The sequence below is a fragment of the Homalodisca vitripennis genome, chromosome 5 (genome assembly GCF_021130785.1).
Source record: "Homalodisca vitripennis isolate AUS2020 chromosome 5, UT_GWSS_2.1, whole genome shotgun sequence".
Lineage (NCBI taxonomy): Eukaryota > Metazoa > Arthropoda > Insecta > Hemiptera > Cicadellidae > Homalodisca > Homalodisca vitripennis.
The window spans coordinates 50,258,354-50,273,935 of NC_060211.1; the positions used below are offsets into that span (position 1 = coordinate 50,258,354).

The 15,582-nt window shown below is 33.2% G+C and overlaps 1 protein-coding gene across 5 annotated transcripts in view; it reads left to right on the forward strand.

Moving 5' to 3' along the window:
• Nucleotides 1-2,220: 2,220 nt before the first annotated feature.
• The window catches only part of LOC124362150 (aladin-like), a 38,701-nt gene continuing 25,339 nt past the window's right edge, over nt 2,221-15,582 (forward strand). The window contains exons 1-6 of one of the 5 annotated variants that reach the window (XM_046816385.1): nt 2,221-2,309; nt 3,282-3,449; nt 7,327-7,467; nt 9,853-9,977; nt 12,652-12,805; nt 13,161-13,366. In XM_046816385.1, coding sequence (XP_046672341.1) covers nt 7,342-7,467; nt 9,853-9,977; nt 12,652-12,805; nt 13,161-13,366 — 611 coding nt within the window. In that variant the 5' untranslated portion in view covers nt 2,221-2,309; nt 3,282-3,449; nt 7,327-7,341. Of the gene's footprint in view, nt 2,310-2,565; nt 3,450-7,326; nt 7,468-9,852; nt 9,978-12,651; nt 12,806-13,160; nt 13,367-15,582 lie in introns of those variants that run through there. The other 4 variants (XM_046816386.1, XM_046816388.1, XM_046816387.1 and 1 more) reach the window with 4 other exon arrangements.

Sequence of the window (15,582 nt, forward strand, 5' to 3'; positions counted from 1 at the left end):
TGAATCGTCATCAATCCTGCACGTTATGCAGCAAAAACTCGAACTCCTGGAACTATGACTCAAGAAATGGAGAGTAAAGCTGAACATTGCCAAATCTAAAGATATATGGTTCACTAGGAACAAGTGGGATCCAGTTCATCGTGACAACATTTACCTCCAGGACGAAAGACTACGGAGGACCAATAAAACCAAATATTTGTGAACAGTGTTAAACCGCAACCTGACCACCACACCGGCCGCTAACGCCCGCATCAACGTCGGGATAGCCTCACACAACGCTCTCTCCTCGCTGCTAAAGCCTAACTCTCTTTTCGGAGAAAACTAAGTTTGCTGCTGCTGCTGTTTAAGGCCATAATTCGTCCTATCTTTACCTACGCCGCGCCTGTCTGGTACCCTACATCTGCCTCGACCAGAACAAGGCTAGAAGCCTAACAAAACTTCACACTGCGTTTCGTGACTGGATTGCGATGGTATGTCAGGAACGCAGTGATTTTTTGTACCTCGGGTCTACCATCAATCCACAACTACATCAAGGATCAAGTCCGTCAGCTCTACTCAGCAGCTGAACATTCTGAGTGGGACCATATCATGAATTGGGTTCTTTGGGAGGGTGGTCCACCCTGGAAACAGCAGAGACCTAAGGCACTGTTGGGTGACGACCCGACATAATCAACACCATTACCCGGACATCACTGACCCAATGAATGCCCATCATACTTGATCACGCTCTTTATTGATCTCCCTATTCTTATTGGGATTATTTCCCAAAAACTGCCCAGAGAGGAGATTAAAATCCTTGTCGGCCTGTCTGAAGTACGGAGTGTTAGTAAATTCAGCAATAAAACAGCCGTTGATTAATAATAACATTTACCATTAAGTCAATAAATTCATATTATTTTTTATTAGTTGAATTCCAACCAATCATGGCATTGGTCCTTCTTATTCACTCACCTTTGGTCGTAGATTATTGTTCCTGACAATTTGGTTTAACATATGTTGATTAGAGGCGGATTTCCTTGCCAAACCCGAAACGTTTTACAATTTTTGGAAAAAAGTGTTAATAAGTGAAGTAATGAAAACAGCTTTACGATTTTCCGCAGCAAATACGGAAAGTCTCACTAGTTTTGTTAGATATTTTGTTAATAGGTAATAGAAGAGTTATAGGCAACCCAAAAATGTGTATTATCCTCTGATTGGTGGAACTCAGCCAATGACAGAATTCTACTCTCTCTTCACTTAACTGGGAATACATTACTAGGGCTTTAAATTTGTTTCGACATTTTTGACCGAAGACGGTTCTCCTAAGCAATAGCGGTAAGTCTTAATAATTTTTGTTGGAAGTCGTGTTAGTAATTTCAGCAATGAAAACAGTTTTTTGGTTGATTGAACTCCAGTCAATCACGGTATTGTCTGTCCTTCTTCAGTCTTCTTTAGTTGAACGTTGCTGGTTCTCCTGTTTGGTTTAGCATCTGTTGATTGAAGATGATAACCCTCATCGAAGCTCTATACACTCAAGCTTATAATAGAAATCGTGTTAATATTTCCAACAAAGAATTAGCGCTAGATATAAAACACTGTCACCTAACATTAATGAATTTATATTGATCAGTGATTGGTTGAGTTTGAGCTCCAACTAATGACGGAATTCTCCTCCCTCAATACAGTACTTACCTATAGACCGATCAATTTGGATTAACATCTGTTGACTGAAGACTATTCTCCTCAGTAAGGAAGAAAAGTTTCACATTTTTTGTAAGAAATTGTGTTAATCATTCCTGCAATGGAAATAGTATTATATCAATAAGAACATTTAAATTTAGTTCATATTATTCTTTGATTGGTTGAACTACAGCTTATCATGGCATTGCCTTCTTCAGAAAAACTGTGCTAATAATTATTCCAACTAGCACGGGACTAATGACAGACCTATGAAGATCGTCCTTACTAACATAAAATGTGAACATTGAAACTATTTACTTAACTTTCATTATAACATTCTAATATCATATTTTAAATGCTTTAATCATTCAGTGTTCATAAATAATGTTACGGTTTACGAATTATATAGCTTAGAATTTATACAACTTCTTGAGTAAAAACTGTCAAAGGTTTTGGGTATTCGATATCATGACATAGAGTAAAAATGAAACAATAAATGTCTTGACTTTCCTTCATAACGCCTTTGGTACGTTATTGAAAAAAACGTCTTGGCGGGAAGCGGTAAAACCAAATCGAAATATACGATAACGAGTCAAGTAACGACTACGATACGGATACGATACTTGGGTGGTTTGGTACTGAGAGGCTAGGTTAGAGATTTGTAATTTTCTTCTTATTAATTTGTAAACTTATTAATTAGAATAATCTTAAACGTTAGCAGTAAGCCCTGATTTTTTCGTCGAATTATTAAATACCATATGCATTCACAACTTGTGTATTTAAGTTTTTAGAGGTTATTGGTTAGGATTTATCGGTTGGAAAAGTTTGTTTAAATTGTGAAATATATGTTGTATTGTATTATCATGCTTATATGATTATTATTATCTATCTTTTAAATTATATGTCTTTACAGTGTGTTCTGTTGTATACTAATCTTTATTTCCAATTTTATTTTAGGCAAATATTTATACACGCCAAAATTAATTTGCCTTTTCTAAGTAATTTCATTAGTCTGTAAATCAATCTTATTAAAATTTAATTTAAACACACTGCTAATCAGTAGTCACCCTCATATGAGAATTGTGGTTATGTCTGGCATAGTATCATGCCATGCTGAATTCTTGGTTCTAACTATTTTAGCTGCATAGCCTAGGTATTACTGATAGGAGCCTTTATGAAAAGTGTGTTAAATCTTGTTCCAGAAAGTATTTAAGTATTTATTCCAAATTGGTTAAGGTTACTGTTGAATAAGTTAGTTTCTATAAGATTTACACAAATCTAATGCCAATTACTAAAATCAACACTTAGGTTAGGCCTATCAGCTCAAAAAATATTTGTGTGTATCATGTACCAACCTCAGAAACCTTTTGTTTCAAATTTGGTGAGGACTAGGCCTAGCAAAAGTGAAAACTAAGATTTAAAGACATGTTTACTTTAGGATTTTGATTTGAGAAACCAGAACTTAAATAGGTAAATACCTGAAAACAATTTGCTGATGGCATCAATCGTGAACCTCAAAATGACCTGATAAGCATTTGAGACATATTTGCTCTAAGTCACCAAGTACAAGTTTTGGTATTCTGTTGATTCCCACTAATTATTGACTCAAGTAATGGTTATAGATGGAGGCCATCAAGTAATAGTGAAAGTGAAATAGTTATTGAGTTCGAAGACTACCATTACTGACTCAAACATCAACCATCTTTAGTAGCCTAGCCTGTGTCGGCCCGCCATACCAAGCATTCAGCAATCTATCACATCCACAAGTAGTTTTACCGCAGCTGTCATTTGTAAGTAACCAAATAACACCAATATCAATAACAATAACAAACAATACCAAAATCAACTGGTTGCTGTTGCTGTGGTGGGAATTTCCTCAATAAAAATAATTAATGTAATTGTAAAAAACAGACTATTATTGCATGGGTGTGACAATTCTGACTTGAAACATTTACTTTTTTCCCATCTCACTGGCTTGCGAATAATTGTGCCTGGCAATGCACCGTAAATTACTTCAGTACATGCTTGTTGACTTTATTACATGCTTGTTGACTTCAGTACATGCTTGTTGACTTTGGTACATGCTTGTTGATAATTGTTGGGATAATATCTGATGTCAGAGAGGGGCATATGCCAATGCAAGTAATATTTTCCTTTTAGAAAGTTTATGAATATTCCAGGATTTAAACTTTCTTGGGTCTTTTATTTCACACAAGACCTAAAAATGCCTAGAAAAAATGCCAAGATTAAAAATGCCTAAAATACAAATATACTGGACAGTATATGAGCTTATCAAAACCCTTTTCTATAACTATTAGTCACGTGACTGATCTCTTACATTTAACTAAAAATGATGACAACTCTCCTGATTGCTTGCACAATTTGTAACAACTAAATATAAAATATCTACATGTCCGATAAGGAGTTGCGGGTAGGGTACGATAAGCGGAAAAAATGTAATCATCGATACCTAATATTCGCATCTCAAATCCTAGACTATCAATCGATATAAAAGTATCTATAGTCCTCATTAACAATCATATGTTTTAAATTTAAAATATGAATTTAATATTTACAGTGATGAAACAAATTATTATAACCAAAATAAGGAAAACCGAAGACGACCATATTTGCTCCTCTCACAGTTACAGTTGTTTTTTTTCCCACAAATTTCACATAATGGATTTTTCGGTACGAGTCCAACAAGTTGAAGTCATGTAAAACATCTCTTATCACCTTTCAAAGCAATGTTGTGTAGTTTTCTAAAATTAACTGCCATTTTTAATAATCAAATGTTACTTATGTAAAATTGAAAGACTACCGTGTATTATTTTAAAGTATTTACAGCTGTTGATATAGATTATTTTAGTTAATTGTTCAAAATAATTAATCAGTATCGATATAGGTGGTTATGATTTTAAAAGTAATATCGTTTGCCAATTTCAATATAAAAAACCGGGTCCGCTTATTGTACCCTACCCGGAGTTGCTAATAGATGAATCCATGGTTTTGTGCAGAGGGCGTTTGGTGTTCAAAAATAATACTTTAAAAGTGAAGGGCATAAGTTCATTGTTTATGGTGACACAATAGATGAACTCTCAGGTCCAGTTCATGTTGAAAGGGTTACTGTACAATTGCTTTCAGAAGGGCTTGATAGTCATAATTCTGTTTATTTGGATATATTTATTTTTTATTTCTGTTTATCTGTTTATTTAATTTTTATAATTTAGCATATCCTTGTAAAAAGTTCTACTGCAGAAAAATACATATTACAGGTACATTGTGTGCTGACTGATTAGATCTTAATTCTGGTATTAAGTAGTAAAAAGCTACAAAAGGAGAAACTACTACATAATACTGTGATGGAGTAATTGTGAACTTAATGGCTGGAGTGACAAAATATGAGTTTCGCGTTATTAACCTATTGCTATCGCCCTCCTGAACAAGACAATATAAGGTTTCAAAGGGTGGAACTACTTTTCCTGCATGGAGTAATATTTCATTGCTATATCGGCATCATATGATAGAATCAACTTTGTATCTGATTGCTGCTGACGTCAGTTGTTACATCATTTTTAGATATGTAAAATTCTGACATCAGTTGTTACATCATTTTTAGATATGTAAAATGCTGACATCAGTTGTTAGGCCTACATCATTTTTAGATATGTAAAATAATAATAATGCTGACATCAGGGGAATTTGATCCGAATAAAAGGTGGTCAAGGCTAATTAAAGAATCAGCTCTCATTCAGGAAGTGCATAAAGATCATTAACCAATTGAGGGGTCTGTTGGAGCTATTGGCAGAATTATATATATATTTTGAGCGTGCCCAGAAACTCCTCCTTTGTGCCTTTGGGACTACTCAAGTCTTACTACAAGCTGTAATGGAACCAGTATTAAAAAAAGACTAGAAACAGTACATTTTCTGTTTTGTAAATAAGAGATAGTCTAATATTTTATTAGGCTATAAAAAATTACATTTTACAGTACAATAGAAGTTGTTTTATGTAAAAAATGCACCAACACTGATCGGTGTCACCTGCACATACTCAAAAATTTTGAACAGCCCATCTGCATCGTTATTATTTTTCCCCTGTAAAGTTAAAAAATGATAATTTCTAATAGGCTATAATGCTACTATATACTACCAAGAATTGTTCAAATTTAGTTTTTTATTTTTCAGCACGGGCGTAGCCTCATAAAATGTTGGCCAGAATTAAACGTATTAATATACTGGATGAGAACAGAAAAAGATATATCGGTTATATTGTATACTATTACGTTGTCGCTTCTAAACCTTTTCATACTGAAATATCTTTTTACAAAGGAAAGAATATTCATTACTGAGTGTTCTTTAAGTCAATATACAGGACCATTTAAACAGTTACTAGTAGCCTACATTGCTTATCGGCATTGTTAGTAATTGTGCTACTGTAGCACACTTTGTTGGCCAGAGGCATTAGAGATTAGATCTTCTGGAATAGGCTGATTCATATATTACTTATTAGATACTAACTCTAGGCATGATTTTCATATGTTGCCAGCAGTGCGGATGATGAGCATAATATCTTTAAGATCACTGATAAAAATTTCAAAGATCATGAATGCGTTTATTCATATTTTATTTAAGGTATTGCTCTCAATCATTATGGAAAAGTGATACCTCAATTTGCTGACATTATTACAGAAACTGAATGTTAATAGAACTATTGAAAACTTCTTATTTTTATTTATTTATTATTTCTTTAAGGAGAGTCTGATCCCCTTTTAAGCCTTATTCTACCTAGCCTCATGGGCAATTGACCTATGCGAGGATCTTGTCAGATTAAGGGGAAGAAAAAACTAATTTTAAAGTGAAATATTCAGTAATTATTTTCTTTTTGGCAATTGAATTATACTTTTCTATTATTTACAATGCAGTCTTAGTAACATAACTCCTTATGGAAATAAAGGTGGCAACATAATTAATTGTAGGCTATACAATTACTGATACATAATTATACAATATAATTTGATAGATAATTTATAACTCATAAGGAGACTGAAAGACTCTTTTCAAAGGTCAGTAACCCTTTACCTACCAGGGCGTAAAACATTTATGAAAGGCCAGGATGGAAACCAGATTTTGAAAAGAAGATGAATAATTTCTTTTGGGGAGTTTAGTAGAGAAGGGATTCTACTCAATGTTTAAGTCGAAAACAGAATGTGGGAGATCATGGATCACAAAACTGTCTCAACTTCTATCAAACTGACTAAAGTTCTAAACAAAGGTATGACTACTGGGACAGGAGTAAGAGGGACTTTTGATACAAACAAGCAAGATATTAGCTTTTGAATTATACAGTTTGTATATTGATTTAATGTAATCGCCAATACAAAAAGTTTACATTTGTAAAATACATAGTTATTGATAAGCATGTAATGTAATCAGAATAGTATAGTATAGATTAAGTCTATTTGGCTAAAACATCTGGAAAAAAACACTTTTTAATGATTAACACGTTCAACACCACTGAAAGTAGCAGATCGTAATCAACTATGTACAATTAGACACTTTACCACTTAGTTACAAAAGTGTTAACAAGGAAATCTAAATGTGTATATTTATTTGTAGCACACTATACAATTAGAAATGTGACAACTCTTCATTGATTGATACACAGGTCAGGAAGTCCACAATGGCTTGCAGTCTAGCCGACTTTCCGTCACTCCCAGAAGGGACTCAGATACCAATGTGCCTAATTGAAGGAAAGGTCCAGTACAGCACTCCCGATTTTACCAATGTTCACATTTACACAACTTCGGTAAGTTTTAAACTAGGTGATTTTGAAAATTGATACACTACGACTGTTTTAAGATGAATCTAATTATAAAAAAAGATAGTGATATATTTTGGCAACTGAAGAACAAAATAAATTAAGCCTATTAACCCTTGAAGAGTATTTAAAAAATACTTTAAACAGTAATAACGTTCAGGAATTCAACTATAGTAGAGTAGAAAGGATTAGAGATATTTGAGAATACCACTGTTAGTTTAAAGTTTATTGCAGACAGATGATTTGAAAGGATAACAGGTTTTTGAACATTTGCCATTGTTTTATGCTATAAAAATAGAACACTCCATTTCGAGTATTGGAATCTATCCTCTTCATCAGGTGTCCAAAAAACCATAAAACATTCTGATAATCATACACAACTTTGAGATCAAGAACAAAAACATACGGCTGAAGGCATCTTCCCTTTACATTCAGCCAACCAATGCCACCCTTTTTTATTTGTTTTTATGTGTTTTTTGTGTTACATTCACAGGAAGTGTCTTTAGTGTTTTATCGGTTTCACACGTCTCGTGTATGCAGTATGTGTTGTTTAATACGCTTATTTTGTGCAGTAACATAGTTTGTGCTTATTCCAACCACTTTCGACTCTCAGGTATACAAGGTATGTTCAAAAAGTAATTGGAATATATTAAACAATTTGGGAACAAATTTTGTTGCCACATGTTTTATACCCAAAAGATCAAAAACGTTTCATGACAAGAGCCAATCGATTTACTAGCAGTGACTTTTTGAATTTTCATAACCATTTCTTCCATTTTTCACGTTTTCATTAATTGGGATGTCCGGAGCGTTCATCATCTGTAATGTTTTCACGGCCATCTTTGAAACATTTTTGCACTTCTTGTGAACACTTGTTTTACTCATAAAAGACTTACCATAGGCCTTTGTTAACATTTCCAACACTTTATTCATTATTTCACTCAAAATTTGATACAAATTCTTTGATCAATTGTTTATAATAAATGAAAATCGCTGAATTCATAAAACACATCTAACCTTAGCAGCTACCACTGAAAAAGTACACAATGAAATAGCTGGACATTTTATTATACTTGAGTCCTTAATACACTTTCTAATGGGCTATTATTTTCCTTAACGGCCCAGGTAACCTGGCAGCTTGGATAATTGGAACTCAGATAACTGAATTTCTACTGCATATAAACAAATTTGTGACTTCTGTTTCTCACTACAACTGTAATGATTATTTTAAAAACATTACTACTGTAGATCATCACCTAACAACATTCCTAGATGTCATTAGTCCCAGAAAGGGAGCCCTGTTGCCCAACGATGCAATGGATACTCAGGCAATTGATCCTTGTCTAAAATTTGTTTCAATATTTCAAAACTATGATTAATTTATTCACAAGTTATAGAAATTATGTACTGTCAGTATGTTCTAAAATACTGTTAATACATGAAAGTTTTTGTATATGTGGATTTCTTTAAGAAATGTCAATAAAAATTAATTGTAAGCTACACTTCCATTTATTCCTCTTTTGGAAGTTATACAGGGTGTCCAAAAAGTCCTGGGTCGGTTAAATATTTTTCAAATTATTTTAAATAGAGCTACAAAAACCTTACACAAAGTTAATGAACATAAAAATCTATTTTATCACATATTCAGTGATCCGCTACTTCCTCAGGGGGGCGGCCCGCTAGGAGTCAGAAGAAAATCTTAAATGTAAGCATAGGTTGATATGCATATCAAATTAAAGGTCTATATTAGTAGAGTACAGAGCCGCAAACCCGACCTCAAACGGACAACCGAGTCAAAAATGACAGCTGTTCAAAGATGGCTAAGAGTTTGCAACTTAGGTTCTAGTTAATGTAACAAAATACACTGAAGAGCTTTTTGATTTTAACTTTACTAACTCAAAACTGTTTACAATTTAATGAGTTATTCAAATGACCCTCAAACACCTCAAGAAACACCTCATGTCCATTTTTTAATGTTAGGAAAGTTAAAGTCAAAAATCTCATCAGTGTATTTTGTTACATTAACCTAAGTTGCAAACTATAGCCATCTTTGAACGGCTGCCATTTTTGACTCGGTTATCCGTTTGAGGTCGGGTTTGTGGCTCTGTACTCTACTAATATAGACCTTTAATTTGATATGCATTCTAAAACTAGTTATTTTATTTTTACTATCCTCTTCTTTTTCCTTAGGCTTTAACCATCTCCTTTCTGGTGGTTATTCCACTCATCCAGATTCACTTTTAACAATTTAGTAATTTAGTCTAACATTGTTGGCTTAAAGAAATATAAGAGGGAAATTTTAATAACTTAAATTATGTATTTAACGTTTTTGTTAAATTAATTTTATATAACTGTCAAGTATTCTCGTTCCAGGTTTCTTCTCATCCACATGTTTTAATTTCCAATGATGTGTTGCATCCAGCAATGTCTAAAGAAGACAGTAACCGAGTTTTTCTGCCAGTCTCACAAACGCTTTGGAAAAAACTACAGCAATCATGGTAATACTATTAATATAACATCAACTCAAAATAAAAATCATTTACATTTTTATTATTATTACCTAGTATCTATGCTCTCTATAGACACGTGTCTGTAGTTTTATAAATACTCAATTCAAATTCCAATTTGTTGTCCTAAACCTTAACAAAGCATTGGCAAAGTTACTTTGAGCATTTATTGCCAAGTCATATAAAATAAAATTACTAACCTAATTAATTCTAACCAAGTGTAGAATTTTAAAATATGAAAATAATTATATTGTATAATTAAAGGTATAAATATGTAAATAAAACATTATTACATAACATAGTACATGACAATATTATAAATATTAACTTAAATTATTACTATAGAGTAAAGCAATAATTTAATAACTAACGCCACTTGTTAAAAAATCTTTTATTGAGTAAAAAATGGATTTTTCACAAGCCAGTTATAAAACTTAGACAAAAATATATTTTTAGAGTGACTTCATTTTAGAGTCTAACTTATTGTACTATTTAAGTGATAAAATAAAATAATGGTTCTTTGAAATTATCCGGAGACCACTAGTTTTTCTTACAGGGGAGCTAAAGAATTACATATTAGAAAGAACAGACTTTATTTGACTTATTGTGTACCAATGTTAATATAATCTTTTCGAGTGTTCACATGATCTGAGCTTGAATTTGGGTACTAAATAGAGGGATGTTTTTCTTTTTTCACCAGAAGTGAGAGGTACCAGATTGTCCAACGTGATCTGACTTCAGAAAAGTTCCGGATCGGTACGATTGGAAATGTCCCTGGCCATAAGTACGGGCTTCGGTGGCGCCTTCGACCCTGTACTTCTGGTGAAAAAAGAAAAAGAAAATACCTAGTACCTAAATTCAAGCTCAGTCATCACAAGAGTGTTCATTAACTTATATTTATAATACGTACTTGGTAATTAGCTATTTATATAGTCCAATAACTAATAGTAGATAGGGACAGAATGGCCTCCTTTTTGCCAACATCGCTTCCTTTTGGGATCCAGAAAATAAGAACCAATTGTTAATAGATAGCGACTTCTGCTTAATACAAAAATGTTTCTATTTACATTCCCTTTTCCCCATTTGAAAATTTTGAGTTGGTCGCCTCTAAACTTTCTTTTAATATGCCAAATCACTCTCATCATGACAACGGCTTATTTCTGGACTTTTTTAGTCTAAATATAACATAAATGTACGCAGGCTTCACATTTTTGCACAACAAAAAAATTCAATATGTTTTTTCAGTGTTTTTCCATATACCCCAAGTGGTACCTAAAAAATCAATTTACTTTGAAAATTAAGCAGTTGTGCTCCTGACGATGTACACAATACCCTAAGGTATTAATTTAAGTGAGAGATCACATTTAACGAACCACCAGGACAGGCTATCAAAACGCAATAATTAAATGCATAGTAACGTATACCCCATCAGGAGCATAACTCACTTTACAAAAGCCTGGTGTGTACCTGATTGAGTATATGACAGCAGTTGTGAAAGATCCCCGATGGGATACACATCGTCGTGAATGTGTTAACCTAAAAAGATTCCCAAATTTTTATTTCAATTGGTCAAACCATCTAGAAGTGACAGGTGTGGCCTTCAACTTTTGAATGACTCTGTATGTTAGGTGGCAGTGTTTAGTCCAAAGATTGGAGTCTATTGAAAGAAATATAATATATTGACAGCTTTTTTAATTATATGGATTTATAGTTCTTTTTATTAGCTCATTCTTAAATGCTTTGTATTTTGACAATTGTTATGTATGTTTATTCCTTTTATATAACAATAAAACATTTGATTTGAAATTGACAATCCAGCTTTTTATGCTTACACATTTCAAAGGCCTTCAAGTTCAGAAAAGGTTTTTACAATTAGAAATTCTATATTTATTTATTTTTAGTATACAAACCATCAATTCAAATGTCATTGTATTCAAACGTGTAGTTTGTTTTTGAATCTTTGTGGATACAAAAGAGGGAGACGAGCTATAATTAAATATAATTTAACTTTTTAGTGTAAATTAGCTTGCATTTAACAAAGTTTACATTAAAAGCACACTTAGGCAAGTAAACTGGAAACACACCCTTAGTATAGCGTGAAAAAAAAAACAAAGTTTGTATATGTGCTTATAAACTAGTACAGACAAACTAGTTTGCATTGGCAAGCACACACGTTTGGATAAGCTTGTGCTGCCTATTTCAGTTTGTCCAAACAAGTGAACAAACAACATGATTACTAGTATGTTTAGTTTATTTGTTGTACGTCAATTCTCATCATGGAAACTGAATTACTAATAGCTGCAATCTAAAGAAAAAGAACAATATGGAATGCAACCTCAAAATTGCAAAGACTGTATCAGGAGGTCCTAGAAAATTTGAGTATATTATTCTCCATTTTCTACTCTGCCTGCAAAATATTTATTTTATTTTTTCGTGAATTGTTTATTGTATTACTAAAACCTCCATTATCAATAAACATGAAGATTCAATTATTATAGAAACTGGAAGCGTTCACTTGCCTACAATTGTGCACAGTATGAGCACAGACCTGTTCAGATGTGCTTAACCAAGCTTGCGCTTCCAGTTTACTTGCCCAAGCTTGCTTTTGGTAGTAACTGCTATTTATATTAAAGTAACTTAAATATTTTGTTTATGAATTTTTCAGGTATGAAAAGGGGTTTGTGTCAATGTTAGAAATTGCTTCCAACCCAAAAGAGAACCAAGGCTTTTTCGTTTTAGAATTTGTAGCAAAACGAACATTGTCTGCATTGAAAGTAGCATCTAAATTTTACAGCCTTATCCCAGGATATAAAAAGAAGGTATGTAATAAAGCAATATTGTTGATAAGGCCACCTGTTAATGAACTATAACTTATTCTAATGTAATAATTGTAAATAAATGTGACAAGTTGGAAAAAGGTAACGAACAATGTCTTTTCATGTCAAATAACTTACTACTGCATTCTACCAATTAACTGTACTTTTTTTTATAAAATTTGCCTCAAGCATTAGTGAGCGGGTGTGCTCACTATTGTACTGTTTTAAGAATAAACACTTAGTAATATTCTTTTCAGATTAAATTTGAAAATTTTGGGTTCGTAACTTAGTTTTATTCCAGCTTATGTTGGTGAATAAAAGCTTATTTTCATGTTTTTATGATATGTATTTTTATTAGGAAAGTGGAGAAGTACTTGCACCGATGTTGTCTCAAAATCCAGTTTATTCTACAAGTAACATACGCTGCTTGGCGTGGCATCCACACTGCATAAAGCTAGCAGTTGCTGCAAGTGATGACTCTATTAGGATATATTCAGAAAATTCCCAACTCATTCCATTACTTAAATGCAGAGGGCAACATTTGATATCTTCAATGGCTTGGAGGTTTGTATATGTGTTTTTTGATTATCGTATTGAACTGCGTGATGTAATCAATGTGGCTTTATAAGTTGCAACTGCATCATTGGCTCTTATGGAATTGGCATTATTTCGCAGGAGGCTATTAGAAGAACCAGGTGACATCCTTTAAAGACATCATTGTAAGGGATTAAAATGCATGTACTATTAAATAATCAATACTAGGGCTTCTCTGCTTGCTTTGATAGTACAAAATCAGCTACTTGTATTGTCAGGGTCATAATTTGATTCTTTAATTTGTAAACTCAACAAAAATGTAAACATGCTTCAGTATTAGTTGTTTTAACCCTAGAACTGGTAATGGCTGTTTCTCAAATGCCACAGTATTTTAGACCGAAGTGTTATTAACCCTTTCTGACGTCCACTGACGCAAAATAAATTTTAAAAAAATATATATTATTCAAAAGCATTTTTGGGTAACAAAATTAGTAAAAACTGTTAAACAAGGGACAACCGTGTGTGTCTATTTTGAAGGTCACGGCTATTGTTCGAGTGACAAAATGGCGGGCGGCCGGATGTTCATAGTCTCCCGCAGAGCCAACGACGTCTACTGACGCGCGCTCAGTCTGCCTGTAGACTTCCGTGAGATAGATGTTTATTCGCCCTTCCATTTTCGATCCGCGTATTTATCTTTTCAATTTTGATGTTAATCAATATTTTTAATCAATGTACAGTGTAGTTTATGTATTATTATCGTGATGTAGGGCTTTATTGTGCGCAAAACGTGCGTCGAAGCCTGCCTTGCATCCTGACCTGTGTTTTGAGCTGTACCACACACAACAAACCTGTGCCTAAGGATCACATATATGTAGCTCATTTTCAATAATTATCATTTATAAGTTTTCTCATGTTATAATATTGTAAAATGTAGTGTGTTCTTAATTTTATACTTGGAAAATTGAAATTTTTTGTAGTTTCATTACTTTTATTTAATTTGTATATATAAATTGTTACTACATTCTTTAAATTTTTTCTAAATAAAAATTACTATATGCTTGTTTTTTGTAAATATTACAATCATTGTGTTCAACTATTGTTAACCCTTTGCACTCCGACGTCCGAAATATCGGACAACGTTGTTTAGGCCAAAACCTCGGACGTCCGACATTTCGGACGTTTGCTGTTTAGGCAAAACCTCGGACGTCCGAAATGTCGGACGTTTGGTAAATCCTTTACACTGGCTTTATAAATTATCCAAATGCGGTAAATTTGCGATATACGCAATCTGGATAGTTGTTGGATGTAAAAACGTAGTAAATTTGTATACTCTATAGCGGTGATTTTGCAGCTTTACATTGAGTTGTAGAGGTTTGTCAACCATTTTCGTCAGCTGATTTGATCCCAACTTCAACAGCTGATCTCTTCATTGTTTTGTTTAGTCTGATAAGTTATTTCAGTCAATAAGGTTATGTTGACGATCTGAGTGATATTTTTGTCAGTAACATATCAGATTCGGAATCATCTGACGATGCCAAAAGTGAAAGTGAGGGAGGTATTACGGTACTTTGGGATTATACCGACCACACCCAGACATGAATCGTTATTTGCCATTTTGCTTCTACTGATTACTAGATTAGCGTAGAACAATATTTCTTCAATATAAAACAGGAATTGTCTTATCGCAAACCCCTCCCCAACCTCAGACATAGGTCAAAGTCGAGCGGTGTAGTAGATAACGTGATTGCAGAGTCCCGCCGCGCGGCCTGCCGTAATCAGGATTCTGGAGAAAGATAAGATAACAGCGACAAAAATACCGATCACAATACCTGGAAATGCTTGTTGATTGATGGAATGTTAGTTCTATTACTCAACTACATCGTTTTATAACGTTCTAAGTTCATTGAAAAATGTTTAAGCGTTGGGGGCATATAACGGAATCTGACCCCATTGATAATCGTTGTAAGTTTGTAATTTTGTAATTAAAGTGTTGTTTTTTCGTTCTATCAGGTTTGTTTCTATAAATTTATATTTTTGTGTTCTTCATATTGATGCGGTCGGTATAATCCCAAAGTACCGGTATTACGGGCATAAAAAGGTATAAAAAAGTAAATATTCAATCATTTGACAAATAACTCACTATTTGGGGAAATTGTCGGAAATTACAAAACTGCCTACAACATTTTTGTTTATATAGGTAAGTTTATGAAATTTTATGTGAATGTTTACAATTATGTAAGGAACCT